At 51.9% G+C, this 26958-nt stretch overlaps 1 protein-coding gene and 3 long non-coding RNA genes across 9 annotated transcripts in view; 2 read left to right on the forward strand and 2 right to left on the reverse strand.

Moving 5' to 3' along the window:
• Positions 1-20795, reverse strand: LOC106557588 (sperm acrosome-associated protein 7-like). 3 transcript variants are annotated; one of them, XM_038570058.1, is made up of 6 exons: positions 20625-20795; positions 16909-16971; positions 13503-13598; positions 12530-12625; positions 2548-2625; positions 1-219 (listed from the first exon to the last, which is right to left on the reverse strand). In XM_038570058.1, exons 1-6 carry the CDS (start codon positions 20710-20712, stop codon positions 134-136), a joined length of 507 nt encoding a protein of 168 aa, XP_038425986.1. In that variant the 5' UTR covers positions 20713-20795; the 3' UTR covers positions 1-133. The 3 variants fall into 3 exon arrangements, with proteins under 3 accessions (XP_038425986.1, XP_038425985.1, XP_038425987.1); XM_038570057.1 differs by having other exon boundaries at positions 2548-2628; positions 20625-20793; XM_038570059.1 differs by lacking the exon at positions 20625-20795 and adding an exon at positions 19177-19762 and having other exon boundaries at positions 2548-2628.
• LOC119865239 lies at positions 1219-2671 on the forward strand. Its single transcript, XR_005376608.1, has 2 exons — positions 1219-1400; positions 2042-2671. It is a non-coding gene; the product is annotated as an uncharacterized LOC119865239 (long non-coding RNA).
• Positions 18323-19170, reverse strand: LOC119877410. Its single transcript, XR_005376607.1, has 2 exons — positions 19013-19170; positions 18323-18462 (listed from the first exon to the last, which is right to left on the reverse strand). It is a non-coding gene; the product is annotated as an uncharacterized LOC119877410 (long non-coding RNA).
• Positions 19704-26958, forward strand: part of LOC102154815 — a 12044-nt gene continuing 4789 nt past the window's right edge. The window contains exons 1-4 of one of the 4 annotated variants that reach the window (XR_005376605.1): positions 19704-19769; positions 20235-20386; positions 20986-21135; positions 22309-22581. This is a non-coding gene — a long non-coding RNA (uncharacterized LOC102154815). The other 3 variants (XR_005376606.1, XR_005376604.1, XR_005376603.1) reach the window with 3 other exon arrangements.

Consider the following 26958-nt stretch of genomic DNA (forward strand, 5'->3'; position numbering starts at 1 on the left):
TAATATTTAAGTATGTTCATTTTATTTGGCACTACTTGAATAAAGTGATTTTTCCTTATACAAAATAGTGGTTCTATTTTATTCTTCCCACTGGTGGGAATGAGTGGATGTCCCCTCAGGCAGTCTTGGCTTCTCAGTTCAGTCTCTGTCTCCCCTTGTGGTTTTTGGCTCCTCTAAACAAATGTTTGTGCTTCTTTATTTTTTGCTGGAGAGTTTTGCCTGTTTGGAAAGAGGAGATTTTCTTGAGAAATCCTAGGTGTTCCTTAGGAGGCTGGTTTCACACCCTTCTGTGGTTTGCTTACATCTGGATGTACCGGGCCCAGCCTTGGCCTGAGAGTGACGGGGACGGCTGCAGGACTCTGCACCATGTCGACAAACACCTTTCTGGGGGCAGCTGGGGTGTGGCCTTCCCACAGGTCCAGGAGGGTGGGTATGTGTGCAGATACCTCCTCCAGCCCCCTACACCCCCGTGAGCCACATGCTCTGAGTATCCCACTTTGAGGATGAAAAACTGAGGCTTAAGATGTGCTGTCATCTGCCCAGGGTCACCCCAAGTGACACAGCTCATCGGGAGTCAGATGGGATCTGAACACAGGTCAGGGCACCACCCAGCCCCTTGGCAGTGAGCTGATCCGTTGGGCTATGCAGGGGTGAGCAGCTCACCTAATGGCAACCTCTCAGTTTCCCAAAGGAGCCTCGAGAAGAGAGAGTCCCGGGTCGGGGGGTGGGGGGGAGGTGAGCTTGCACAACAGACACCACCCTGCAGGTGCGCAGAGGATGGTGGGGACAAGACGGCACCTGGAGAGTCAGGGCTAACGTGGCAGCGTCCTTGCAGGAGGGAGCAGGGGAAGGTGTGGTTGGGGTGAGGTTGGCAGTGAGTCAGGTGGGGGAGAGAACTGGCAGGGTCTTGGGGAGCAGAAGGCCGTGACCCCGAGGGAGGAGCAGCGCAGAGAGGGGAGGAGCCACGCAGAGGCCGGCACAGAGAGGAGGCCAGGGTGGGGGGCCAGACCGCACCCTATGAGGCCTAGTGCCGCCGCCTTCCGCCCCCAGACCTTGCGGGGGCTCCTCTGAGCTCCGCTGGCTGGGCAGTGTCCCCTGCCCTCAGGGGCGGCCGCGTGGACCAGCTCCTGTGACGTCAGGGCCCCTTGTCCCCGCCAAGGACGGCTCCTGCCCACACACTGCTGGCCCCCCGCCCTGGCCCTCGAGGGGCGTCCGCCGCCCACCCCCGGACCCCCAGACGCGGAGCCGACCTGCAGGAGCTCCAGCAGGTGGAAAGGCCCTGCCTTAGGCGTTGGGTCGTGGGAGGCTTTACTGTTCTCTCGACAGAGCTCGCAAGGCCCCGGGGGCCGGGAGTTTGGCGACGTCTCTTGTGACCTGAACGGTCGGTGGATGCGCAGCAGGTGCAGCAAACCCTAACGTCCCTCTCTGCCTCTGACTACACTGGGGGGCCTGCAGGCGCCAGGTGCAGGCCGGGGCCTGGGAGTTTGAGGCTCCAGGGCTGGCTCTGGCCCCGCACAGTCGGAGGGGCCCTGGCCGCGCGTGGTGACAACTCGCACACCCGGGAGGTCTCTAGTGACGCGTCTGTGACTCCACCCTGGCCGGCATTTCCACAAAGTACAAGACGGCAGGCTGGCTGCACGGAGGCTGGTCGGGGGCTTGGAGGAGCAGCCGACGGGGGGAGGGGAGACCCAGAGGGGTCCCAGCAGGTGGAACGGAGAGGCCGCCCAACTGTGCCCTGGAACGTGGGCTCCGCCACCGGGCGGAGTCCCGGGAGCCCTGAGCGGTGCTGGCCCCGGTAGGAGCTGGGTACACGGCAGGCGAAGGTGGGGGCTGGCCAGGTGGGTTTGGTCCTGCGGGCTCTACCAGGAGCCCCCTGCTGTGGCTTAACAGTCACATTTACAGATCCTTGCAAGTCTTCGTTGACACTAGCTGGGAATTAGGGTGTGACGCGTCCCCAAAACAAGTCGGGCTTAGGGTGCGTGGATGGGTATGTGGCAGGTAGAAGGCTGGAGGTGTTCATCTGAACCATTTCTGTGACTAGAGTCTACCTGGGAGAGGCTGGGAAGACAGGAGAGGAGCGGCCTGGAGAAGATGCTCAGAGGTGTTCTGGAAAGTTCCAGGGAGAAGGAGAAGCCTGGGGCCTGGGCAGAAGCCTCCAGGGGAGTCGTGGGCTGACCTCAGCAACTAGGGAGTTGTCTGAAAGGGCAGGGGGCCGGGGGCTGGATGCTGGGGGTGACCGCAGGTGTGGGACTCAGTCCCGGGTGGGAGGCGCCCACGGTGAGGTTTGGGGACCTCCCCGGCCCGGGGTGTATGACAGTGGCCCCACATGCCCAGGACTCCTTGAATTTGGATGGGGGGGGGCAGAGTCTGATGACACAGGAAACCGTGTGGGGCTCCCTGCCGGTCTGCCCAGGGCCTGAGTCACCTGCCCCTCCAGAGAGCTGTTCCCTGGAGCAGCCGGTTTGTCTCTTCACGATGGGGGGCATCCCAGCATGAGCCGGCGTCTCCACACTTATTGTCACCAAGATGGTCCCAAGTTCCGTTTACCTAAAGCTCTTCGGAGGCTGTAAATGATTTTTTCCAGAGCTGCTAGGCTTTTAATCTGATAAAATGTTTCTTCCTCCTCTTCTGTGGGAAAAATTAAACATAAGCATCAAGCTTTGACATACAATTGTAGTTTAATTCCAAACTCGTGTCTCTCCTTCCAACCAGGATGTCTGGTGCTCTGCCAAGGCTCTCGGCTTCTCCCCTGCACTGTTCCCAGGCCCCGCGGCCCAGTGACTCACCACGAACCTTCCATCCCCCCATCAGTTCAGAGAGGCACCAGGAACATCAGTGGGATTTCCTTTGCCAACACACACTCTGTGTGTTCACCAGCAAGTATGCAACAGGGCTGCATGGGTGTCTCTGCTCCTTCATCTTCCACCCCCAAGCCAAGCAACATCCATTAGAATGGGACAGGGATCAGTTAGAAGCCAAACACATGCTAAAAGTGGTCAGCCATGGGGGAAAGGAGAGATTTCTCTGTCAGTTCCATCCTGCCACTTAGCAGCCCAAGAGAACTATTCCAGCGCAGGAAGGGAGCCAGTGGGTTTGCAAGAGGGGCCCTGCTGTGGTGGCCAGAATTTCGCATTAGAGATTCATTCCTTGGCCCCTACTTTAAACCCTCGTTGCCTCACAATCCCGAGGTGTGGCTCAGGACAGTGTCATGTTGACTATACTTCTATGTCTTTGGGGAGGTCAGTGGTGGAGCTCAGCGTTGCCCTGAACAACGAGACCAAGACACTTGGGTCCCTCTGTTTGGGAAACAAAGGCGCACAAGAACGACCCTCTGGGAGCCAGCCTGTGTGCCCACTTGGGGCGGACGCTGGAGCTCAGGGAAGCCTGTCCAGCGGGGGAAACGCCCTGCCTGAGGCAACAGGAGCAGGATGCGCCTCTGCTCCCAGCAGAGCAGGGGTGCTGAGAGGGAGCACGGAGAGGAGGGAGCCTGAGTGGCGCCCCAGCCACGCTGAGCCGCGAGGGCCCCTGCGAGGGTTCCAGGGACCGGGTATTGGACCGTTTCTGACCTGTGCTGTCATTTCTAATGGCTCGGCCCAATAAGTTAGTCCTCAGGGAGGAGTTCTGATAGGAGGCTGTAACAGGTGCTCCTGGACCGGCCTCCCCAGTGTGCCAGGGCCTGGGCCTCAGGCCCATGGAAGCCACCTGCCACATGCTGTACTGTGGGAGTTATAAGGGATGCCCCCACCCTCCTGGGTGGGATCCTCAGCCCAATCCCCACAGGGTAGCACCCGGGCTGACCCAGGCCCCTTCTCCACCTGGGTAGGTCCCTCTTTCCTGGCCCTTCCACTGTGGCACATCCCAGTGACACCCCTGAGCAGAAGCGGGGGCACCCAGCAACCTTCCATAGCTGGTCTCTGGTGCTATGGGGATCTGGGGGCAGCTTTCTGGGTAGCCCCTTTCTCTGGGGGGCTTCCCTCTCACCTACCATCACCTCCACTTTCAGTTTTCCCTACCAGTGTCCTGGGGCCACTCTATGTCCCTCTCCTTCCCTCCCTCCATCCCACTGGCTGCCAATGCCTTAAGAAACTTTCCTACAAGGTGGGAGAGAAAAATCAACTGAATTTTGATGCGTGGGTGTCCCCCACTAAGACGGGGACCCAGAGCAACAGCCTTGCCTGGGACTGAGGACACTTGCTCCCTGGCTGGCAGTTGGCCTGTACTCTGCTCCTAGGCCATGGGATGGACTCTGGGTGTGCGGGTTAGTCTCAAGGCACAGTAGAGGGGCCCCAGAGGTTGGTTTGTTTTCTGTGAGGTGGGGTAGCTGTGAATGGTGAACCACCTACAAAGTGTGGCTGGAGGACCTGAGACAGTCAGCCCCCACTCAAACCTAGCCCCACCCCAGCCATCTGCCCAAATGCCTTGAGTTCCACCATTAGAGATCCATTCCTTTGAAATATTTTCCTTGTCAAGCTTCTCCTGCTCAAATGCTTATAACCCCTAGCAGAATATCCCTCTGAAGTTTAGGGGGTTGATGGCAGCTATCCCAGGCCCAGGAACTGGGACACACCACTGACCTGATGACCAGACTCAAAACCATGCTGAGTGTTCCTTCTTCCCCAGGAGGAGGTGGCTTGAAGTATCTAACAGTACAAATGAGGTCATTGTTGGGAAAAAGTATAAAGGTGGGCCGCAAGGAAGGGATGGCACCCACACAGAAATGGACGTTAAGGCCATTGTTGATGGATCCCAGAGCCCATGACAGATGTCAGGAGGTGGGCACACCCTGAGACCATCTAGCAAGAGTGTGAACAGGCCACCCCCAGGAGACCAGCTGACTCCACCTGTTCCACCTCAGCTCTCCCAGACTGGGATGGGGGCTGCCTCACACTCCCAGTCAGCTTTTCTGAATTGAGCAGATGGCTCAGGCATGAGGACGGAGGAGGAAGGAGGAGGAGTTCAAGCAGCAAGCACCAGGTAGAATGTCACCAGGGGGAGGAGAGGTCACTTTATCCTTGTCCAGGCTGAGTTTTTGTTAGTATTTTCCCATGGGTGGAAAGTCAGCATTTCATGGAACTTTTTTAAAAACCCCAAGTGGGAATCCTGGTGTCCTCTTGCTGGTTGAGTCCACTCTCCCACCCATTCCGACTAAAACCTCTGCACCGAATTCACAAAGGAAGCAGCTAAGGCTCCTGGAAAGAGAACAAACACAGGCAGGTGCAGAGGCGTTGCCCACAAGGGGAAGGATTTCATGTGCCTGTGTGTGTTTGCTTCCGGGCTTTGCTCTGAGGATCAGCCCAGTTGTGCTGTAGCACTGTGGCAAGGGCAGCAAAACTGACAGAAACTCCATCTTTCTGGCCACAGGAAAAGGAGCCCCTGAAAGCCCAAGAGTGCACCGTGGGGCTCGGGAGGGGAGGACACTGCAGAAATGAAGTTCTTGCTTCTGTGTGTGAAACCCCACCAGCCTCACACTGGAGCTGGTGTATACACAGGACACTCAGACCAGCAGAGAAAAGACTGCGAGAAGTGATAGATTCAAACCAGCACTCACAACCAGCGAGATCAAACATACCGGGTAAACCTAACCAGGTGGAATGGCTGCTAATATCAGAACATCAGTGTTCTCCAGAGGGTTCAATCAACACAACCTAATACTTACAATGTCCGGGATTCAACACACAATTCCTCCACGTGGAGAGAACCAGGGAAATAGCACCAGATTTCAGGGGGAAATGTAGCTGACAATATCACCCTCAACATGACTCAGGTGTGGAATTATCTGCCAAACACTTGAAAGCAGTCATTACAAATATGCTCCATGAGGTAAAGAAAGACATGAAAAGTGAATGAAAAAAAAAATTCTCTGGGAACAGCAGGGGAATAAATATACTACAGAACTGAAAGGAAATCACAGAGCTAAGAAAAAAATGTCAGAGATGAAAATTTTACTGATGGGCTCAACAGCAGGTGGAGACTCCATGTATGGAGGACCAAGCAGCAGAAATTATGCAAATGGAGCAGGAGAGGAAAATATGGGAAGAAGCAGAGTCTCAGAGACTCATGGGACAGTATCTAAAGGTATAATATATGTGGAATTGGTGTCCTGGAAGAATAAGAGAAAAAGACTGGAGCAGAAAACATATTTAAATAAAAACACCCAAATAGTTCTACAGATGTTGAAAAATTTTAACTTATCAGAATTTTTCCAACAAATGAAGCTTCAGGTTCAGATGCTTTTACTGGCGATTTCTATTGAGGAAGAAATAATACCAACCTTACTCAAACTTTTATTTTTTTATTTTTTAAATATGTTATTTATTTATTCATGAAAGACACACAGAGAGAGAGGCAAAGACATAAGGAGAAGGAGAAGCAGGTTCCCCGTGGGACTTGATCCCAGAACCTTGGAATCATGACCTGAGCCAAAGGCAGACACTCAACTACTGAGCCCTCCAGGCATACCTTACTCAAACTTAGAGGAAACTAAGAGGCGTCACAGGCCAACTCATTATGTGAGGCAAGCCTCTTACCAAATGTGACCACGATATTATGTGAACGAATGACAGACCAATATTTCTTATGAATACAGATGCAAGATCCTTAGCAATATTTGAATACAGGTGAAAAATACTTAGCAAATCTTTGCAAGTTCAGTAGAACAAAACAAAAACTATAGAGCAACCAAAACTAACAAGGATGACACATCATGATCTGATAGGCCTTATCGCAGGAATGCAAGGTTGGTTTAGCATCTAAAAGTCAATGTAATTCACCATTTTAACATAATGAAGAAAAGGAACTGTCCAATCATTTCAATATATACAGAAAAAGCAGTTGACAAAAACTCCCAGCAGAATAAGACTAGTGAGGAACCTTCCAGCCTGATGAAGCATGTCTATGAGAAACTTACAGCCAAGGTCAGACTCAATGACAAAGGGCCAACTGCTTTCCACAGAGGCCTGAAAGGAGCCATGGATGCACACTTCCTCTGCTTCTACTCAAGATCTTACTTCCATAGCATCATGTGCTGTGTTACGCCCAAGACATTTTCTAGTTCATTTCTGAAAGGCAGAGGGTCTTAATTCTTGGACCCTCCAACATCAATGAATCTTTGCTTGAGTCCTAAGGGTGTGAGTCTTTGCAACTCCTCTGTCTGAGACAGAGTGTAGATTCAGGGAGTATTTGCCTGTACCCGAGGGTTCAGGGACATGCCACCCTCTCCCAGCAGCTAGGTTAGAAGAATCTGGGAGGTGGGCAGACTTCCTGTGTGGGCTCCAGCAGCAGCAGCCAGTCATCTTGTGCATGGCTAAGGGTCTTGCTCTGGTCTCCTGCCCTTCCCTGCCCCCTGATCTCAGCAGACACCTGTGGAAAAGAGGTAGAGAACTGGTCCAAGATCCTGAGTCTGGGGCCCAGCTATTCCAAACTGATGTCCAGCCCACACTTGGCCTTTAAAAATTAGCCAAGCTTTAACTGATTTCTTTTTACCCACTTGCATGGTAGCCACCTGTCTTTCCTGGGCTCTGTCAAAGCTGACATGGACCTGTGCCCCATCCCTCCATGGAGATGCTTGTCTCTTGTGGGAACTCAACCTACCTGGTTGCCTTCTGACTTCAGCTCTCTGCTGAGCTCAAGAGAAGCCATGGTCTTGTTATTTGTCTTTTTTTCATTGTTAGAGTGGGAACAATGTTCTTAGCAGCTTTCTTCTAAGGAGAATCAAAAGTTTTGAAACACACTTATTCTGTCTTTTCTGAGGTTATTCTGTTATTTGCTACTTTTCCTCTCATCATAGTGTATTGTCCCCTTACATTCTGCACGGGAATCATAGGCTCACCTCTGGCAGGGCTTTTGGCTGAGAACACCATGCAGAGCCTGGGTAAAGGCATGCTCCTTCATCACACTTTTGCATTTGCTTCTACCAAGCGTCTCAGCAGTGTCAATGCCAGAATCCTAAAAATTTCCTTCTCAGCCCAGCATGCATAAAGGACTAAGTGCCCATGAACCCGTGTTTCTAAATTTTCAGGCAACGTCAATAGACAATTGACTCACTGGAAGAAAATATTAGCAACATATAACACAGACAAGAGACTAGTATCCCTAATACATAAAACACTCTTAAACATTAAAGAATAGAGAAACGAGGAAAAGATAACAGATAATTCACAAAAAAATACTAAAATGACCTGTAGACATGAGAAGATGCTCCAACTCGTTTATATTTACAGAAACATGAATGAGAACAACTCTGAAATATCATTTCTCACCTATTGGGTTGTCAAAGCTGAAAAAGTATGATGACTTATTCTGTCATCAAGGCGTCAGGGAAGCAGGCTCTTACACACACCAGTGGTGGGAGCGAAAACAGGCACAACCTCCTGTGGGTTATTGGGGAACTCAAAAGCAATGACATACACACTCATCTTTACTCAGCATTCTGCATGTGGATTTCTACCTTGAAGATACAAATCCAACAATATGAAAATACATATGTGAGAATCATCCATTTATGGCGCTGTTGGCAAAGTATTTGAGATGACATGAATGCCCACGTGTAGGACAGTGGGACAGAACCATACAACTGTAAAAACTAATCATGAGGAAGTCTTCTATGAACTGGAATGATCTACAATACTGTGAGGCTAAGAACTACAATATCGTTAGGCTAAGAAAGAAGAGTGCAAAATATCTACAGTAGGCTGCCTTTCATGCATGGAAAACAGGTTATAAGAAAATACACTCTATCATACCTCAGTGAAGTGGGTTAAGAACATTTAAGAGGAAGACATATGATACAAAACAGTAAACAGAGTAATCCTGTACAAAAAAAGAAACATGTACATGGACCTGCTTATTCATGCCCAAGGAAGTATGGGAAGGAAAAGCCAGGAAAGGATGAGGCTAGTACCTGCAGGAGGTGAGGCAATAGGAGGACAGTAGGGGGAGGGGAGCATGTTAGAGGAACAAGGGGAGGCAGTACTTTTGGGTATGTGACTTTTTGTATTAGAATCATAGTCATGTTTCATATACTCCAAAATACCTAAGTAAAATCAACCATGGTGAAAAGGGACCTAAAACAACAGTACAAGTAAATAATAGAACCACACCAGAGAGGGTGCAAAGAAAGGAACTTGGGAAACAAGGGTCTGACTGTATATTTTAAGGCTGAAGATGAAAGTCGTCCCCAAATCTGGTCTGCTACTAGTTAGTAAAATCTGGTTTTCATGGGATGGGCCTGCGTCAGCAATTCCTCAGCTACTTCCATGTTTCCTGGGACTGAGCCAATGGGTTGACTCTGGTGGTACATGACAGCCAGGTTTCTCATAAAGAAAAGGAAGGAGGTACCATGATCCTTGAGGTCTGGGATCACTGGAATCTGTTGGAATTCATGGTGCCCAACATCTGAGCCAGCAGCTATAGAAACGCAGATCTGTGCCCACACACACCTTTCCCGTCTCTGTCCACTGAGAGGGCCTGGACACAAATGCCACACCAGAACAGCAAACATGTCTAGCCCTGACCTTGACTTCTAACTCCCTCTCTGTGTTATGGGGGACCAGGGCTCCGTGTAGACCTGGCTGCTCCCAGGCCTGGGGCAGGAGGAGTGTGCGAGGGGCCTGGAACATCTTGCAATGTAAAAAGTTAAGACATTCTCAGAAGCAATGGCAACATGTTGAGCTCCAAACAATAAAATCCGAGAGACAAAATACATAATACTAGTGCTTTGTAACACAGTGAATGACCCATTGAACCCAATAGATAGCCCTGTACGTTTACACTGATCTAAACATAATGGAATAAAGTCAATAAAGACCTAAGAAGGTACAGCTCTTCCTTACAAATGCGGAAGGAATGAGAAAAATCACCTTTTGGCAAATACTACAGTCATAATTTTTGCAGGTAAGAAGCAATGGATGCTAAATTAGGGGTGAAAATATGGTGGTGAAAATAGGATATTTTTACAGTCTGAAATACCTCCCCACAAAATACTAATTATTTACAAGTGGAAAAAAATCAACACGATTATGGAGAAAGCTGGAATAAGTACCTAGAATAAGTGACCAAAGTAGACACTCCAAGGAATGAGCTATGTCTACATCATGCACGTCCTCATGGGACACACGGAGGAAGGCATAGTCTTGATCCTTTAACATTCTTGCCCCAAATGTGTAACCTGAATCTAGTCATGGGGAGAATTCAGACAATCTGAAATCGAAAGAGATTCAACGAAGTAGCTGGCCAGCACTCTCCAAGGTCATGAATGACAAAGACAGACCAGGCTGGAGAACATACAGACAGATGGGTAACTGCCGTGTGGCATCTGGATGGAACCTGGAGCCCCTCCGCCCCAGAAGGCATTGGTAAGATAATTGGCAAAATTTGGATCAGGTCTGTAGGTTACTGGGCAGGGCTGCATCAATGTAAACGTCCTGGTTTTAGTAACTGTACTCAAGTTACGTAAGATGTTACCACTGGGAAAAGCTGGGCAGAAGGAACACAGGAAACTTTTTGTACTACTTTCTCAGGTTTGTTGTGAGTCTAAAATGATTTCACCATGGAATTGTTTTAAATGTCGAATTGTCCATGTTTTACCCGTCCCATTGCTTTCCAATTACCAGACATGCCGGCCCTGGCTCCTGCACCCTTGGTGTGATCTGCACGTGAGCGTGCACACACACACGCATACACAGCAGTCCCAACCCACCTCCACACGTAAGCAGCCGGACACAATCTGCCTATCTGCACCAGTGTGCAAACAGATATCTTTATTGAGGTGGACCATGTTCAACTTTGCTGAGGACGGGGCACTTCATCTGCTCAGCGATTTGCCTCCTGGCCCCTCTGTAGCCAGGAGGCCTCAGGTCAGGGAGGGGGAGACAGCTATGGTGCCTGGACCCCTAAGACAGGATGGCGCTCTTCCCAGGACGGCCAGCTCGGAGACAGCCTCTGTACCCCGTGGCACGCCCCTCCTGGGCTGACTGGCTCATCAGCTGTCCTCCGGGGCCACCCCACCCTACTAGGAGTTCCCACTCAGGCTTCGATTGAGACCAGACTGGAAGGCCAAGGCTTTTTCTCTTCTCAAAAACTCCAGCTACCTCCTCTCATCACCCCGATCAAACTGCCTGGGTGCTGGTTCCTAACCTACCTCCAGCCTGCCGCATGATATGGGCAGTACCTTAACTGAGCTGTGCCTCAGTGTCTCCATCTGAACAGTACTCTCTAGCGAGGCAAGGCACGGACCACTTCTGCCACCTGAAGCTGTTGCCAGTGTAAGCAGGAGGCTGTTAGGTTAAATGGTGGCGTTTGCCTTGGGGCCCAGAGGGGAGTGGCATGTGTGCCCACAGCTCAGGAGCCTGCAGAGAGGGGTGGGCCTCAGGGTGCAGCCGAGGTCAGGGAGGAGCGCAGTGGTGGTCTGCAGTGCCATCTGCAGCTGCCCACGCACACACTGCAGGTGTGGGATTTCATGGTCCCGCTGAGGTCTGGGCTGGGCTCCAGGATCCCGGCAGGCTGCTGGCTTCTCTGATCCCACGCCCCAGACTCCATCCCTTCACCCTGGCTCTCATTCTTGGCCACTTCATATTTTCCTGCCTGTTCCTATCTCCTCCTCCTTCTCCAGTAAGTGCCACAGGTGTGATGCAGGTAGAGTGTATTCCTGAGGCCACAGAAGCTCATGGTCTGTCCTCTGCTACACACCCGCCCTTATCGACTCCTCATGCAGGCCCCCTGCTAAAAAGGTGTCTGGCTAGATTCAATTTATGACCATTAGGCACTTTGCGGAATTCAAGAGGTGGGACAAATCCAAGGGCTTAGATGTCGTCCTTGAATAAGCATCCTACTCTCTCTCTCCATCCTTCTAAACAGCAGAGGCTAGCGCCCAAGGCTGAGCTGAGATGCAGGTCCCAGGGTCCTCCCCCTGCAGAGATGCTCTATGGGACCTGGGAATAAGTTTGTGAGCCGGCCCCCCTCCCCTGTGCCTGGTACCCAGGACCTCGTCCCACCTCAGGGCCCGCAGAGACGCCTCACAGGGCAGGTATCCCACGAGCTACACGGGCGGCCTTTCTTCCGCACAATCTTTAAAGAAAATATCTGTCTTCCGCGGGGTGCTAGCTCCTCCGCCGCGGAGCCTTGCACACCGGAATTCCTGTCGCAACCCCTGCTGCTGGAGGGGCGCTCTGCCCCGCTCCTGGGGGCCTCCCTGAGGGGATGCTGGCTCTTCCTGCACACCCCCGGGAGGGGCTCTGACCCAGCTGGAGTTTGGCTGGCGGGCAGTGTGGCAGCCCCCCCCCCCCCAGGTGGCCACCTGCCTGCGGACCTTCCGGCCTTGCCCTGCTTTTCCAGGGTCAGAGTCACCGCGCGGTGGGGCTGGCGGTTCCTCGACAGAGACGGGAAACCTGCCCAACTGGGTTCAGTGAAGCAGCCTCCCTCCCCAGCCACACTTGCATCCTCCGTAACGGGGTCCCCATCCGCATCTGCCTGGCGCCTCCATCCTCCCCACTAGGTTCTCAGCGCAGGAGGGCGATCACCAGGGTGCATTTACCATTCAGGGAAGACGCGTCTTCATTCTCAGAAGATAATTCCTTTTCATGATACTTCTTATTCATACCCGTCTTAAACTCCTTTTCAGTGTGGGTATCTTTGATGAAGAACATGGAAAAAATAAGGAAATGATTTTTTGATTACACATACACGGACCTTTGGGTCCACCCTGTATTTTATGGAATGCTGCTGGAGTTTTCGAGTCCTACTGGAAATGGGCTTTGGCAAGTGCACAGGCATCATCTGACCCCCTCGAACCCCGCCATGTGGGCCGCGGCAGACCGTGGGTGATGCTGATCCCAGGAACTGGAGTTGACCTCCGGAAGCACCGTCCTGGGGCGAGGCTGAACTTCCCTGGCCCTGGATGCAGTGTGTGCACCGCATGTAGATGGTGATCCCTGTGTCCCCTGAGCAGGTGTCACCCAGACCCTCTGCCTCGGTTCTCTGCGTGCTGTTCACTGGCCTCGGTGGGTGCTGAACACCACGGAGCTGCACTTCAGCAAAGCACGTTCTTTATCTTGGCTCACTACTGGTGGGGGGCCTTGGGCGAGTCCTTCTGACCTTAGTTCTATCCCCGTGGAACGGGGTCCTGGTCACCGCGCCCGTCTCAGGAGGCTTAGGCCCGCGTCAGGGTGCTGGCAGTGGAAAGTGCCTGTTTCATGGGCCCCGTGTGCCTGTGGTGGCTGAGCCTGACTTGCAGCTGGAGCACAAGACCTTGCTTGTGTGTGCACCCCAGAGACCACCCCAAAATAAAGGGAACTCGTCTCCGCCAGCCCAGGCTCAAACTCCTCAGTCTCGGGGAGGTCCTAGAAATGGTTTGGGACAACTGTTTCTTTCCCCTTCATTTGCTTTTGTCCCAGATGTAGTTGCCCCTAAAGAATGATTCTGCCTAAAGGCAGAATGATGGGATTGTGTCTCCACCACCATAGACCCAGGGACACACGCAGTTGTAGGTTTAAAAAATGTATACTTGCTTTCTTTCTTCAAAGCTCTTGATTTTGATAGTAGCCTTTGTGTTACAAGCAGTGATGAATTGCTTGGATCCAAGATCTCTTGGACTAGAATTTCATCTTGGGAAAAGCACACAAGGACGTGTTAAAGCCAGAGATACAGGATGGACCACGACCCTTTTGCCCCACGGGGACCTGCTGCAGCGTATGAAGCAGCGACTAGAAGCAGGGACCCAGGTGCCCTGTGCAGATGCTGTTTGGCTTCTAAAGAACCTTGTCTGGGGTGGGTGATGCCTGCCCCCTCCACAATTTCTGAAAACCTGAGACCATCCAGGTACCCCGGCAGGGTAAACACTGTCCCCAAAGACACGATACCAGAAGCCTGGCCCCCGCTGCAGACCCCCATCGTTCCGTCCCCTCTGAGACTTTCCCCAGGCTGTCCCGTGTCAGTGCACCCTCTCTCCTGATTTCTGAATAAGATGGTGTTGCTTTCTCCCTTTGCATCTTTCCCACCTCTCCTAGGAAGCTTTTTTTTTTTTTTTAAGATTTTATTTATTCGTGAGTGACACACACACACACACAGAGAGAGAGAGAGAGAGAGAGAGAGAGAGAGGCAGAGACACAGGCAGAGGGAGAAGCAGGCTCCATACAAGGAGTCTGAAGTGGGACTCGATCTGGGGTCTCCAGGATCACACCCTGGGCCACAGGCGGCACTAAACCACTGCACCACGGGGGCTGCCCTCCCAGGAAGCTTTTAACACATAAGAGCACCGGACTTGGTGTTGGACAGACGGGACCCACGTCTGGTTTGGTCTCACTGGACCTTGATCCGGGCAACTTCCTCTTGGGACCTGTCTTCTCATCTGTAAAATAGGCCTGTGCTTATCTCCTCAGGCTTGTTAGGAGGGTCACATAAAGCAGTGTGCATGGAAAGCACTTGCACAGTCAGGGATCATGGCGGAGGCTGAATGTAAAGGAAAACAGGACAGTGGCAAGTCACCCCATCTCTGCAGCCCAGTGGGTACCCTGACCAGTTGGTCCATGTGCTGGGACTGGAGCCCACCCAGCAGGTGCCCTGGTTTGCCCAGACTTTCTTGGTTCAGCAGGCAAATGCCACATCCTAGGAGCCCTGGGGACCTGGACAAAGCATGTGGCTGTCCACCGTGGCTCCAGGTCATATGAGGTACATGAGTTCAGGGCGAGAAGATCTGAAGTGTCACTGGAAACAAAGATTTTGCCGACACGCATGGAGAAACGCTCTTGGGCAACTCTGCAGCATTCCTCCCCCCACGGAACCTGAACCCAGCGTCCATGTGTGCATCCCCGTGAGGCAGGGGCCTGCACCCTGCCTTCTTCCTGCCCTGGGAATGGCCACAATTATGGAGCTGTGGACACCATCCCTGACCACAGGATATGAGCTCAAGGGATGGCCAGGGTGACCTCAGGGACATAGTTGGATATCATGGAGCTGCTGGTGACACAGGAGCACAGCCCCTGTTTGGTTGAGCTGCTGCCACTCTGTCTCTGCTCACATGGCCAAGTGCATTCTTTGCTGGTGCACTGCTCTGGCTATACCTGCTTCCACCTTGAGACGACCTTGGCCACTTTTCTGGGACAGCTATTGTGCAGAAGAACCAATTTTAAGTCCCTAAAAATTATGGTGTTTAGTTAGATTTTGAGTCACAGGGAAGAGTGGATATTTGTGTGAATAACAAATATTGAGCAGTTACTATGTACCAGAAACTGTCCAGGTGCCCAGGGGTGAAGGACAGCCCAGCCCCAGTCCCTGGTCTGCCCTGAGCCAACCAGCCATTTGAGAGGGATAGGACTGTACCTGTGTGGTCATGCACAGCACCTTCCAGAGCGCCCACCAGGAACTGAGATCAAGGATTGCCCCCGAGGCAGGCAGGGACAGGCAGGGGGCAGGAGCCCGGTTGACTGGCACCTCCTGAAGGAAGCTAGGGTGGCCTCCCGGGGACACAAAATACTGTTAGTGGCAGATGTCTTGAGAGATCCTCAAGGCAGGGGGTGACAGCCCTCAGGGCCAAGAGGAGCCCTAAGCCAACTGACTTCACAGCACTTTCAGAGCCGGGGGCTGGGGGACGCTCGAGGGTGAGCAGGCCAAAACCAAAAGTTCCAACAGGCCTCCAGAAACGTTGTGCATCTAATTGTAGCAAAACCCGGTCTTCGAACCATGTCTAATTTCTGACGGTTTACATTTTCTTTTCTGAGAAATGAGATATTGAATATACAAATGGACGGTGACCAGTTCTACATAAAAATATAACTGATCCACCATGTAGGCAGCCATCCAGAAGTCACCCTGAAGGAAGGTGACTGCTGTCTCCAGCAGCAAATCCTGGGGGCCACACGCCCCCCTCTCTAGGGCCACCTGCCCCTCATGGCCGGGATGTGACCAGTAACTGCACTTCCCATCCTACAGAACCCACTTCTGGTTAGCTGTCCCTGTGTCCCAGCCAGTGCCTGGGTCAGCCCCCACCGAGAGCCCTCCCTGGCCAGCCCCTACCCCCCGGTGCCCCCCCAGCCGTCCCTGCCCCAGCACCTGCCCCAGGGCCCCCCTCAGCTGTTCCTGCACCAGTACCTGCCTCAGGGCCACCCTCAGCCGTCCCTGCCCCAGCACTTGCCCCAGGACACCCTCAGCCGTCCCTGCCCCAGCACCTGCCCCAGGACACCCTCAGCCATCCCTGCACCAGCACCAGCACCTGCCCCAGGAACCCCCAGCCGTCCCTGCACCAGCACCACCCCCAGCATCCCCCCAGCTGTCCCTGCACCACCCTGAGCTCTCCCTCCCACCCGCCTGAGTCTCTGCCACATGCATGTGACAGTGGCCTGGCCCACGCCCAGCTGCAAGACGCTCTGAATCAACAGCCTCTGCTGATCTCACGTGTCTCCAGAGACACGATGTCTCACTTTCACGGCTTCCTGCTCTCCACCCAGGAGAACAGGGGTTGGGGGGGCAGGAGCCTCAGTTCCCCTTCTGGCTTTAGTTGATCCCCACAACGTCATCAGAAATCTCCTTGACTCTATCCTTTCTGTCACGCAGGCAGTCGGGACCTTGGGTGGCCGGCCCGCGGATGGAGTGGGTGCTGGTGTTGGACCATAATCTTGCAGGTACCGAGACCGCCAGACCCGCCAGGAACTTGGGAGTATTCGCCAGCACCACTCCTAGACCTGGTGGTGCTCCCATCCTGCCGGGCCAGTTCACCTGCCTAGCGGTTGCCGGCCAGGTCCGGCATGGGGTTAGGTTTACCTAACCTGCATGTAGCATTTTTAAGAGTGTCTAACGCACACCTGTGCAGGGCCACAGGAAGGTGATTCTAGCTTCAAACCAAAACACACCCCTCTACTTTGTACCGCAAGCCACTCCTCCAAATACAGACCAGATATCTGATGTGAGGAGGTTCCTTACCAAATACTCCAGCCACATCGTCGTCCAAAATTCTTAAATTTGGTGGCAGTACAGTACTTGGACCTGTGGGGGGAATAAATACGTATTAGTTTAACAATTCATTGGATTTGCACTGACTTCTCGAAATAGTTTCAGCTTTGCGGCACCCGCCAGCCTGCTGCTGGGGAGGGGGTTTCCAGGCCCCGGTTCTCATCTGGAGAGTGGCCGGCAAGCTTGGCTGTGTTTGGAGGGACTGACGTGCCTGTGCTGGGACTCCTGCCGTCTTGGGCAGTGGTCACGGGCACCGTTGTCCCTCAGAAGGGAGCAAACATCCTGGCTCACGGGATGGCGCTCTTGCAAGTGTTCAGAGGATGTGGAGGCCGAGAAAAATTAAGGCCATTCCATCTCAAGTTTAGCATTAGCACAAGTACAGCGATCTTAGGCCCCGGGGAATAAGAGCTGAACTTTACAGGAAAAACTGCAGAATGCCCTAGGCAGGGAATCCCATATCAGAAAGACAATAAAGCTCGGAATGCCCTCCGCAGAGGATCCCCCATCAGATCTTAAGAAACTCCCCCACCCTTTCCCCATATTGGAAAGAAAAAAAAATTTTTTTCCTCCACCCCTTCTGAAAATGCCCTAGAACAGCCCATAAAAAACCCAGCTGTAACCCACTTCGGGGTCCAAGCCCCCGCTCTGCTGTGTGGAGTATACTTGGACCCAAGCTCGAGCTTGTAAATAAACCCTCGTGTGCTCGCTCGAGGTCGAGCCCTCGGTGTCGGCTCCTTGGTGGTTTCTCGGAATCGCGCTCTTGGGCACGAGGACAGCCAACCCACAGGGACGCACAGGTCCTTTTGTAAAAACCACACTGCCGCCTCCTTTCTGACCGGCTCCAACAGCAAGTGCCTCGGAAGCTTAGGGATAGGATTTGGGGAACGGGGATTGCAGACTGCTGTTCCTGTTGGGGTTCCCTGCTTGGAGGGGATCCCAGAGAGACGGTCACCAGCTCTCCCCTTTGTAAGCAGAGCGATTCCGGGCGGTCTGCCTACAGGTAAGACGTGGAGTCCCACGGGTGAGCGGGCCGGGCCAGACCACAGACCTCTGGGATCCCGGGACACCTGACTTCCAGCCTTGCAGGCCTCCCTGCCCCGAACAGCCTCGCCGGGGACCCTGCGGTGCGCGGTTACTGAGGGCGGGTTTCCCCGCAGCAGCGCCAGCCGGGGGCTCCCTCCCGCTCTCCTGGCTCAGAACAGGGTGTCCTGGTCCGGCCGTGTCCTCCGCTCGAGGTCGAGGTCAGCCTCTGGTCCAGCCCCTAGGCTACCAGAGGGGAGAGGGCAGGGCCAGGACCCCGGGCAGGGCCGCGGCGCAGGCTGCACAGAGCATGCAAGCGGCGTCTGTAGGCTCTAGGGTTCCAACAGTAAACCAATGACGACGCTGATTTTCAAATGGTTTTAATGATGGACAATCTGCATACCAATGGACTCATCTGCAGCGCAGGGCCTAGAACAATGCAGGAAATCTATGTAAAAAGGTCTGCGCTGAGATGACAATCGCTTCCCAGTGTGCTGACCTTCCCTAAACGAAGCAAACAAAAGTACAGTTCTCTTTGGATGAGGCATTAATGAGTCATTAAGAATGGGTACAGCTGCGTCTGCAAGCACTTTGTTAAAAATATTCTTTTCATTTTGTGTCTGTCCCGTAATTATAATGGAAGTATTGTGCGAGTCAGCCAGTAAGCGCGTGCAGAAAAATATTTATGTTTTAGGATATCCGCACGGGTTTTAAAGTGCGTCGTCAACTGTGGCTGCTGTGCTGTGTTTCGCCTGTTGTCCCCCCCACCCCGACGGCCAGTCTCTGGGCTTCAACACGCGGGCGCTGGGTTACCGGGATGCCCTGACTACTCCTTGGCCACCTTTGCACAGTGCCCAGCCTGGCCACCGGGAAGGGCTCACTGCGACCCCTGCGGTTGTGCTCTGGCTAATTTGGGGCAAACGAGGCGAACCAGCCCAAGGCTGCCGCCCCCCGTCTCTCCCGGGGGCCAGGCCGACCCGTGGGGCCGACAGCCCGAGCTCGTGGTGCCCGAGGAAGCGGGAAGGCCCCGGAAGCGTGACGGGAACTTAACTACCTCGGCTTTGACCTCGAGCTTTTCCGGCTTGTCTCGTCACTCAGGCAGAAGATGCGGGGAGCAAAGCGCTTGACCCTCCTGGGCCAGGCCTGCCCGGAGCCGGGGGGACCCCGCCAGGGCCTGACCCCCAGGACCGCCTGACTGTCCCCCGCACCTGCCCGCACCTGCCCGCGCCACCAGCCTCTGGCCCATGTGTCCTCAGAGAAAGCTGCCGTGTTTCCAGCGCTTTGGAGACGGAGACGCGAGGCTGCTGTCTGCCTGGGGTCGGCTCCCCGACAAGCTCCCGTCCTGCGTCACCACCACTGCCGCTCTGCCTGGGGGTTTTGTCAGCGGCCAGTGGCCAGAGCCGGTCGGTGTGGGGCCCGGAGCCCGGTGCTCGTGCGCCCCTGCGCCCCGGCTGCGAGCACACAAGGAACCCCAATGTTCACTTTCAGGGAACGGTCTAGAGACGGCCCTTAGCTGGCCTTCCCAGCCGAGGAGACCCGATGGCCCCTGGGTCCCCATCTGGACTAGCTGGCGGAGCAGGTGTGGGGGGCAGGCTGGCCGGGGCTGCCGCAGGAGCGCTCGTCCATCCGCCCTGGGGGCCGCTCCCGGGCCGCTGGCAGGTGACCTGTGAGCAGGGAGGGCTGGAGGGACGTGCGGGATGGCTCGGAACCCGGGGCAGTGTTCTGCCCGTCACAGACCCTTTGTGCCCACGGCCCCACAGAGGATCTGACCTTCCTCAGTGCCTTGGAACCGTTTCATTCAGAAGAGGAAGGTGGGAGTGCGGGCCAGCTGTCCCCTGGGCAGGCGAGGGCCCGGCCAGGGCGGGAGGCCGGTGTGGCCCCCGTGCTCCTGCTCCCAGGCACCGCACAAACCCTTCGGGTGACCCTCCGGGGCCCGCGCGTCCCCCCGGGAGCTGGGGCTGGGGGCCCACCACGGCCTCTTTCCTTCCATCCTCAGTGCCCCCTGATGGAGGTGGGAGAGGGGGCAGGTGGCCTGAGCGCGGAGCTTCCTGGCGGGAAGGGGGGCGGTCCCGGAGCAACCCCTTCCTGCTGCCCTGAGTCCCCGCGGCCTGCGAGGCACAGAGTCGCATCCGGTCCCGGCCTCCGGGCCCCTCGGATCCAGCACGAGGAGGGGCCGGGGCGGCAGGACCGAGCCCAGGGCCCGCGGGGGCCGGCCCGCCTGTGACGGGGACCGCGGGGACCAGCTGCGGCCGCGTTGCATGTCTGCCTTACCTCAGCAGGGACAGGTTTACGTGGACAGTGGGGCGGGTTGGACGGGGCACCAGACCCCCGGGAACGACACAGCGGGTGTCGCAGAACGTGCGGGATGGCGGCCTGCGTGTAACTGAAACCGAGGGTGTGGGTTCTCTGGACTGTTCCTCGACTTTGGGTAAGTTAGAGATTTTCCACAATAAAAATGATTGTGCATGTTCCTCTCCCAAGGAGTTCTGGATTTTAAAGGGGCTTCAAAGATAGAAAACTGTTCAAGGCACTCCACTCCGTTCTTCCCCAGAAATAAATGATAATTGGGCAGGTAGGGAAGGACCCCAGGGAGAAGCTGTGGCGCCGATTCGGCCCCAGGGAGGTGAGCGTTTTCTGCCGCAGTGACAATCCACCTGTGACCGTACCTGAAAATATTCTTACTGGATGGAGCTTGGCTTCGTGCCAGCAGGACAGCAGCAGGACAAACACGGTCATTCCTCTGTTCCCTGCCATGTTCCCTCCAGCCGAAGGAGGAAGACCTTCCCCTGAAGGTCCTCAGCTTCACCCGCCTTGGTCTCCAGGATACTGTGGAATGTCCGGGGACCTGTGACATCATGTCGGGAAGGAGCTGAGTCCTGCTGTGTGTAGGGAAGGGAGGGTGGCACTCAGGGTCTGTGACTGGGAAGGAGTAGGAGGATGGCTGGGCCTTGGAGATCCCGTCTACTTGCTCCTGTTTTGTGTTCTGGTCCTTCTTCAGTCCTGCAGATACTTTGTCTATGTCCACAGCATCTCCTGGAAGCTTATTAGAGATGCAGTCTTGGGGACCGGCTTGGATCTCTTGAATTAGAATCTGCATCTGCACCAGCTCTCCAGGAGATACACGTGCACAATAAATTTGGGAAGCTCTGGGCTACAGCAGTGGTTACAGTGGCTCTGGTAGGGGAAGAAAAGGTTTTCTTTGACTCTCTTATGTTTCCTTGATGGGTCTGAAAATTAAACCAACAGACACAGATTAACAGGAGAAAAGCATACACATCTATTCAAGAGAAATTTTATGTGCAACAGAAGACAGCATAAGGAAACAAAGTCAAGAAGACACCGTTTGCTGAGTGCTTTATGCTGGGTTGGATGAGGAGTGGGCAGTGGTAGAGGAACAGGACAGGTGTAGGCCTAGGAGGGGAGAGTAGTGACCTGTGGGGAACAATGAGGTCTGCTTGTTAGGGTTTTTGGCATCCCTTTGTCTTCAGACATATGGACACGCCTTTCTTCTGGGTATAAGGAGGGTACCTCTTCCGTGAGGGTCCTATGACCTGTTTCAGGAGATAAGGGTAAGGTGGGTAGAGGTCAGAGTGCCCTTCCCCCATGTCCATTTTCTCAAACTCCTTCAGCTTGAGTCAGTAGGCCATGGTGATGTATTTTGGAGTAGCTTGTTCTGAGCACTATCATTCTCCCATCTGAAACTTTCCCAAGAAGATTCGTGTTCAGAGTAGATCATCCCGTACCCACTGAAACAGACTCAATGTCCTTGGCGTTTGAATGGAAACAAATAAAAACAAAGGTTAATGGTTAGAACAAACTGTAGAGTCAGCTTCTGAGGCCAGCAGGCAGACATTGGAGATTTCTAGGCTTTAGGCTCAAAGCATCTTCAGATGGAGAGAGGGCAGGTGGTAGCAATCTGACAGGTTTTCCTGGTTTGCAGTTTTTTAAACGTCCCTGGTGATGTCATCAGAAGTTCCCCACACAGCAACCACTGGGAAGGTTGTCTAAACGTGAGCTGTTGCAGTGCCTCTCTGAAGTTTATATCAAGTTGTCCAGCTCCTACTTTCAAGGCTTCAGATAAAAAGCAGTTTTAATTTTTAGTGGTTCCAAGACAGAAGGGTGGGAGAAAAATCGGAAACATTGGAGAGTGGTAGTGAGATATTGTAGGAAATTAGAATTTGGGATCCAGCTCAGCTTTATTGAGCTATATAACACTGTGTAAGTCTCAGGCGAACACAGTCCAGTTTACGGAAATGTAACAAACCTTGAAGAGAATCAATAGGACCAGCATTTAATGGCCTCGAGGGTGTGCTATAGTTTTCCAATGAAGCATCATTTTTCTCTCCGCAGTCACCACCACTGTAAAGTTTTGTCAACCTAAATAAAGGGGTAAACTGAGACAAATTCGAATGACCAGACGCTGCGTTCATTCAGGAACAGCAGAGGGATTGCAGTTGGGGAGACGCATGCTTGGAGCAAGTGGCAAGGAGTCTGTGGAAGGTCCTGGGTGGCTGCATTCATGGATGGGAGTGCAAAGAGGAGGCGTCTACCCCAAGTCCCAGCCAGGAGTTCCCTGGCTTAAGGTTGGAGACAGACTCTTGGCAGGCGCTCATTGATCAGGAGGTAAGTACGGTTTTCTCTAACACAGTGTTTTTGTGAAATTTCTCAAGCTTCATTTTTCTGGGGGCACAGTAGTAAGATTCTCCATGCCACACCCTCTGGTTGCGCTGTACATGGAAATTCTTTCAGTTTCATGGGAGGAATGATAAAAGCAGAAGAGATGTTCAGCCTTGCCTTGGTTAAATTCAAATAGATGAAACATAATTCATCAATATACATATTTCAGAAATGGAAGGCTTCATGGGCAGTCCCTGAGAATTTTTCAATACCTCGGTGTCCACAGTGTCCTATAATGCTGTCCAGTCCTCCCACCTTGGTTGGAGTTCTGGGATAACAGGCGACAATAGTCTACTGTTATCAGCCAAGTTTCAGACATTATCTAAAATGTTGATTGTCCACAGTCTTTAATTTGAATCTAGCATCTCCCAAGCCAATGGCTTTCAATGGGGGATGCACACCAGACTTGCCAATGGAGTTATTTTCTGCATTAATGGATAAGATCATATGATTTTGCTCCTTTAGCTCTGTTGATGTAACGGACTATATTGATAGATTTTTGAATTTTGAACCAGCCTTGTGTACCTGGAATAAATCCCACTTGCCTCTGGTATATAGTTTTTTTTTTTTTTTTTTATACATTGTTAGATTTGTTTGCTAATATTTTTTTTTTGCGGGGGGGATTTGTGCATCTGTGTTCATCAGAATATATTGGTCTACAGTTTTCCCTTCTTGTAATGTCTTTGTCTGGCTTTGGTATTATGGTGATGCTGACCTTATAGAATGGAAGATATTGTGCAGAAATGCTATCATTTCTTTCTTAAATTTTGATAGAATTCATCAGTGAAATCATCTGGACCTGGTTCTTTCTTCTGTGGAAGGTTTTGAATTTGTGATTTGTTCTTACCATAGACTGTTGATAAGGCAAAATAACACTCTTGCAACAATTATGTAAACAATCATGCCAAACCTAATGAGACCAACCTTATTTTCTGATTAGAAGTAATCTTTGATATTATTATGATCACAAGGAGGACTGTTAGAAAAGATTCAAAAAGACTTTGAAATGGGGAAAAAAATAAAAGCAGGATTAGTGGGTACCCGTCCACTTCACCAACCAGGTTATCCCAACATCTATTGGCTTTGAGCTATTTTACAACTCTGTATTTTATTTATTTATTTATTTTTAAAATGTTTTAATTATTTATTTGAGAGAGAGAGAGCGCATGCGCGAGCATAAGCCGGAGGGGCAGAGGGAGAGGGAGAGAGAGAATCTCAAGCAGACTCCACACTAGGTGCAGAGCCAGACATGGGACTCAATCTCAACACCCTGGGATCATGACCTGAGCAGAAATCAAGAGTCAAGGGATTAACTGACTGCACCACCCAGGTGCTCTTATAACTCTGTAATTTATATAGAAAACTGAGAGAATGCAGATAATTTTTATTCTTATAAATGAAAATTCTGTTAGGTAGAGTGCTGTTGATTATTATCCTGTAGATACTGGTTAGTTTTGCCAGTTTTGCATCATTATTCTTTTACTACTATAAATGTGCAGCACCTTAAATTTTTGTTAAATTCTTCCTCAAAATTTTCTTCAACATCTTACTGGTTCCCTCATTAATTAATAAATTAAACAAAATATTTGGCATGTGTTATACACTGTATACGAGAGTATTGATTTTACTTTTAAAAAATTGTCCTTTACCAAATATAATGGGATTTCTTCCCAGAAAATGCATATTAACAGCAAATATCACCTGCAGTTTGGGTTTTACAGCCCTATAAGCCCATCTATGAAAACCTATGTGTTCTCAGATGGCAGGATGCCTGGGTCTAATGTACTATAATGATTATATTTTGTCACCTGTTAAGCTGAGTTTAATGACAGGAGGGACAGTTTACACATTTGAGTATCCCTGGCACAGAGGATAGCATAGAATATGCATTCAGCCCTCAACAGGACAGCTTTCTTTGCAGGACAGAGGAGCTTCAGCTCGTGGCTGGATGGTGGACATCCATGGCCAAGTTGGAGGTCAGAGCACATGTGCTCGTTGAAGAATCTCGGTGAACTTCAGGGCTTGGTGGGAGGCAGGACTCCAGTAGAACTGGGGAGTAGTCTTGTCAACAATGTCCTTCTCTGAATTTCTGGGTGGTCTTTACTCATGTTTCCCTGTGACTCAGGGAGGTGAAGGGAACTGGGTTATTCTACTGGCACAGTGTCAGGAAGGGATTTTTGATGGAGTTAAAAACCCTGTACAAAATCCAATGAAAACTTTAAAAATCACTGACTAACTTATCTTTAAGAACCTTATTTTCAGTTAGCCTCAGGATATAAGGTAACAATAATAAGTAATAATGCATGTCAAGGAGTTGAAAAACCAGATGACCTAATTCTGGTGTTGAGCCTGACCTTGGGCATCTTCAGGTGGGTCCTTTGAAGTTTTGTGTCTTTAAGGACACGGAAGGGCGCCTGCTCCACCTTCTTATGGGTTATATGAGGATCAAGTGGGATAATGTGTGGGTTTAAATACCTTAAAATATTGGGGAAATAAACTCTATCCAAATGAGAAAAGCAAAGGCTGATTATTCAGAGCCAGCTGTGTAGCAGAGTGTCGGCTGCCATCACTTGTGATTGGGAGAGACGAGGCAGGCAGGAGAGGGGAGCGCTTATACTGGACAAGGGGACAGCGCTTGTGTGCCCTGGTGGAGGCAGCTGCTGGTCTGAGGGCACTGGAAGGGGTGACCAGGAGCTGGAGTCCTATGTGATTGGTTCCAGGCTCATACTTGGCTTTCTCTGGTTGGTCCAGAGTTGGAATCAGGGACCCGAGTGAGGGAAGCTGTCAGTTATTGATCAAGTCCTGGACATGTGGGGCTGATTGTTCCAGAAGTTACTGGCCACTCTCTGGGATTGTCACTAGAGATGGCCCTCTGGTGACTGTAGGTCTGATTCACAGTAGGTGGCTGTCTGGGTTGTTTTTAATAGATAAGGGGTTGGTTTCCTGGGCAGGCTGCTGCAGGTTGTGGTCAAAGTTCTATTTTTATATACATTCTGGCCATTGTCCATTTGTATATTCGGTTTCTCTAATGTGTATGAAAGGCGTCAAATTCTGAATGTGACCGAATTGATTCATGAAACTGGCATTTGGTATTTCTTAATTGAGTATTCCTAAGGAAAATCCCAAAATATTGCTTGAACTAAGTAGACCTGTTCCCAGAAACTGCCTGAGAAGGCGACAGCTGGTAGTATTTAAAGGCTTCCCTTTAATCCACTGCCCGGAAGGCTGACTTGGGTTACCCGTGACGTTCTCCACCCAGCCCAGCCCCTTGTTCGGAGCAGGTGGATGGGGGAGGCAAAGCAGCTGACAGGAGTTCATATCCCCAGGGTGCTCATTACCTAATTTTTATATCCAGAATCACAGAATTGGAAGGGACTCAGAAAGTCAGTTGTCTAGCCCCTGCCCTGGAAGAGCATTGGTAAATTGTTTCTGAAAAAGTTTAGCTGGGACCAGAACACAATAATTTTACTTGGCAGCTGACTGTGGGATTCAAGCTTCCAGAAAAGTCGAGTGTAATAGGCAGCCAAGAAAGAAGGAGACAAGAAGGCATGCCTAGCGGAGCTAACAGCTTCACCCGAGATGATGGGGCACATGGATCTGGAACCATCACTACCTGCCCAACAGGCTGGTGTAGACAGTGCTGAGCCAGCTAGTACCTTTTCACCAGCAGACGTGTCTGCTTTTCTGACTTGACAAGCATCACAGTTGCATGTATTCAAAAATCTCTTGGCTAAAAGATTTTGTGGCTATCTTCTAAATCTTCACTTTTTTGGAAGCAGGCATTTCCAAGTGCTTTCTAAATAAACTTAAAAAATTTTTAAGCTGTCTCTTTTTCTCTTCCAGTCGGAAGCACTTGGGGAGCTGTGGCTTTGGTGCAGACATGGCCAAGTCCAAGAACCACACCATGCACAATCAGTCATGAAAATGGCACAGAAATGGCATCAAGAAGCCCTAGTCACAAAGATACAAATCTCTTAAGGGGGTAGACCCCAATTCTTGAGGAACATGTGCTTTGCCAAGAAGCACAAGAAGGGCCTGAAGAAGATGCAGGCCAACAACGCCAAGGCCATGACTGCACATGCTGAGGCTATCAAGGGCCTTGTTAAGCCCAAGGAGGTTAAGCCCAAGATCCCAAAGGGCGGCAGCCACAAGCTCAATCGATTTGCCTACATCACTCACCCTAAGCTCAGGAAATGTGCTCATGCCCACATTTCTAAATGTCTCAGGCTCTGCTGGCCAAAGGCCAAGGCCAAGGCTCAAACTGAGGCCCAGGCTGCAGGTGCAACCCTGGCTCCGGCTCCTGCTCCTACTCCTGCAGTGCAG

Source organism: Canis lupus, chromosome 22, assembly GCF_011100685.1.
Source record: "Canis lupus familiaris isolate Mischka breed German Shepherd chromosome 22, alternate assembly UU_Cfam_GSD_1.0, whole genome shotgun sequence".
NCBI classification, from domain to species: Eukaryota; Metazoa; Chordata; class Mammalia; order Carnivora; family Canidae; genus Canis; species Canis lupus.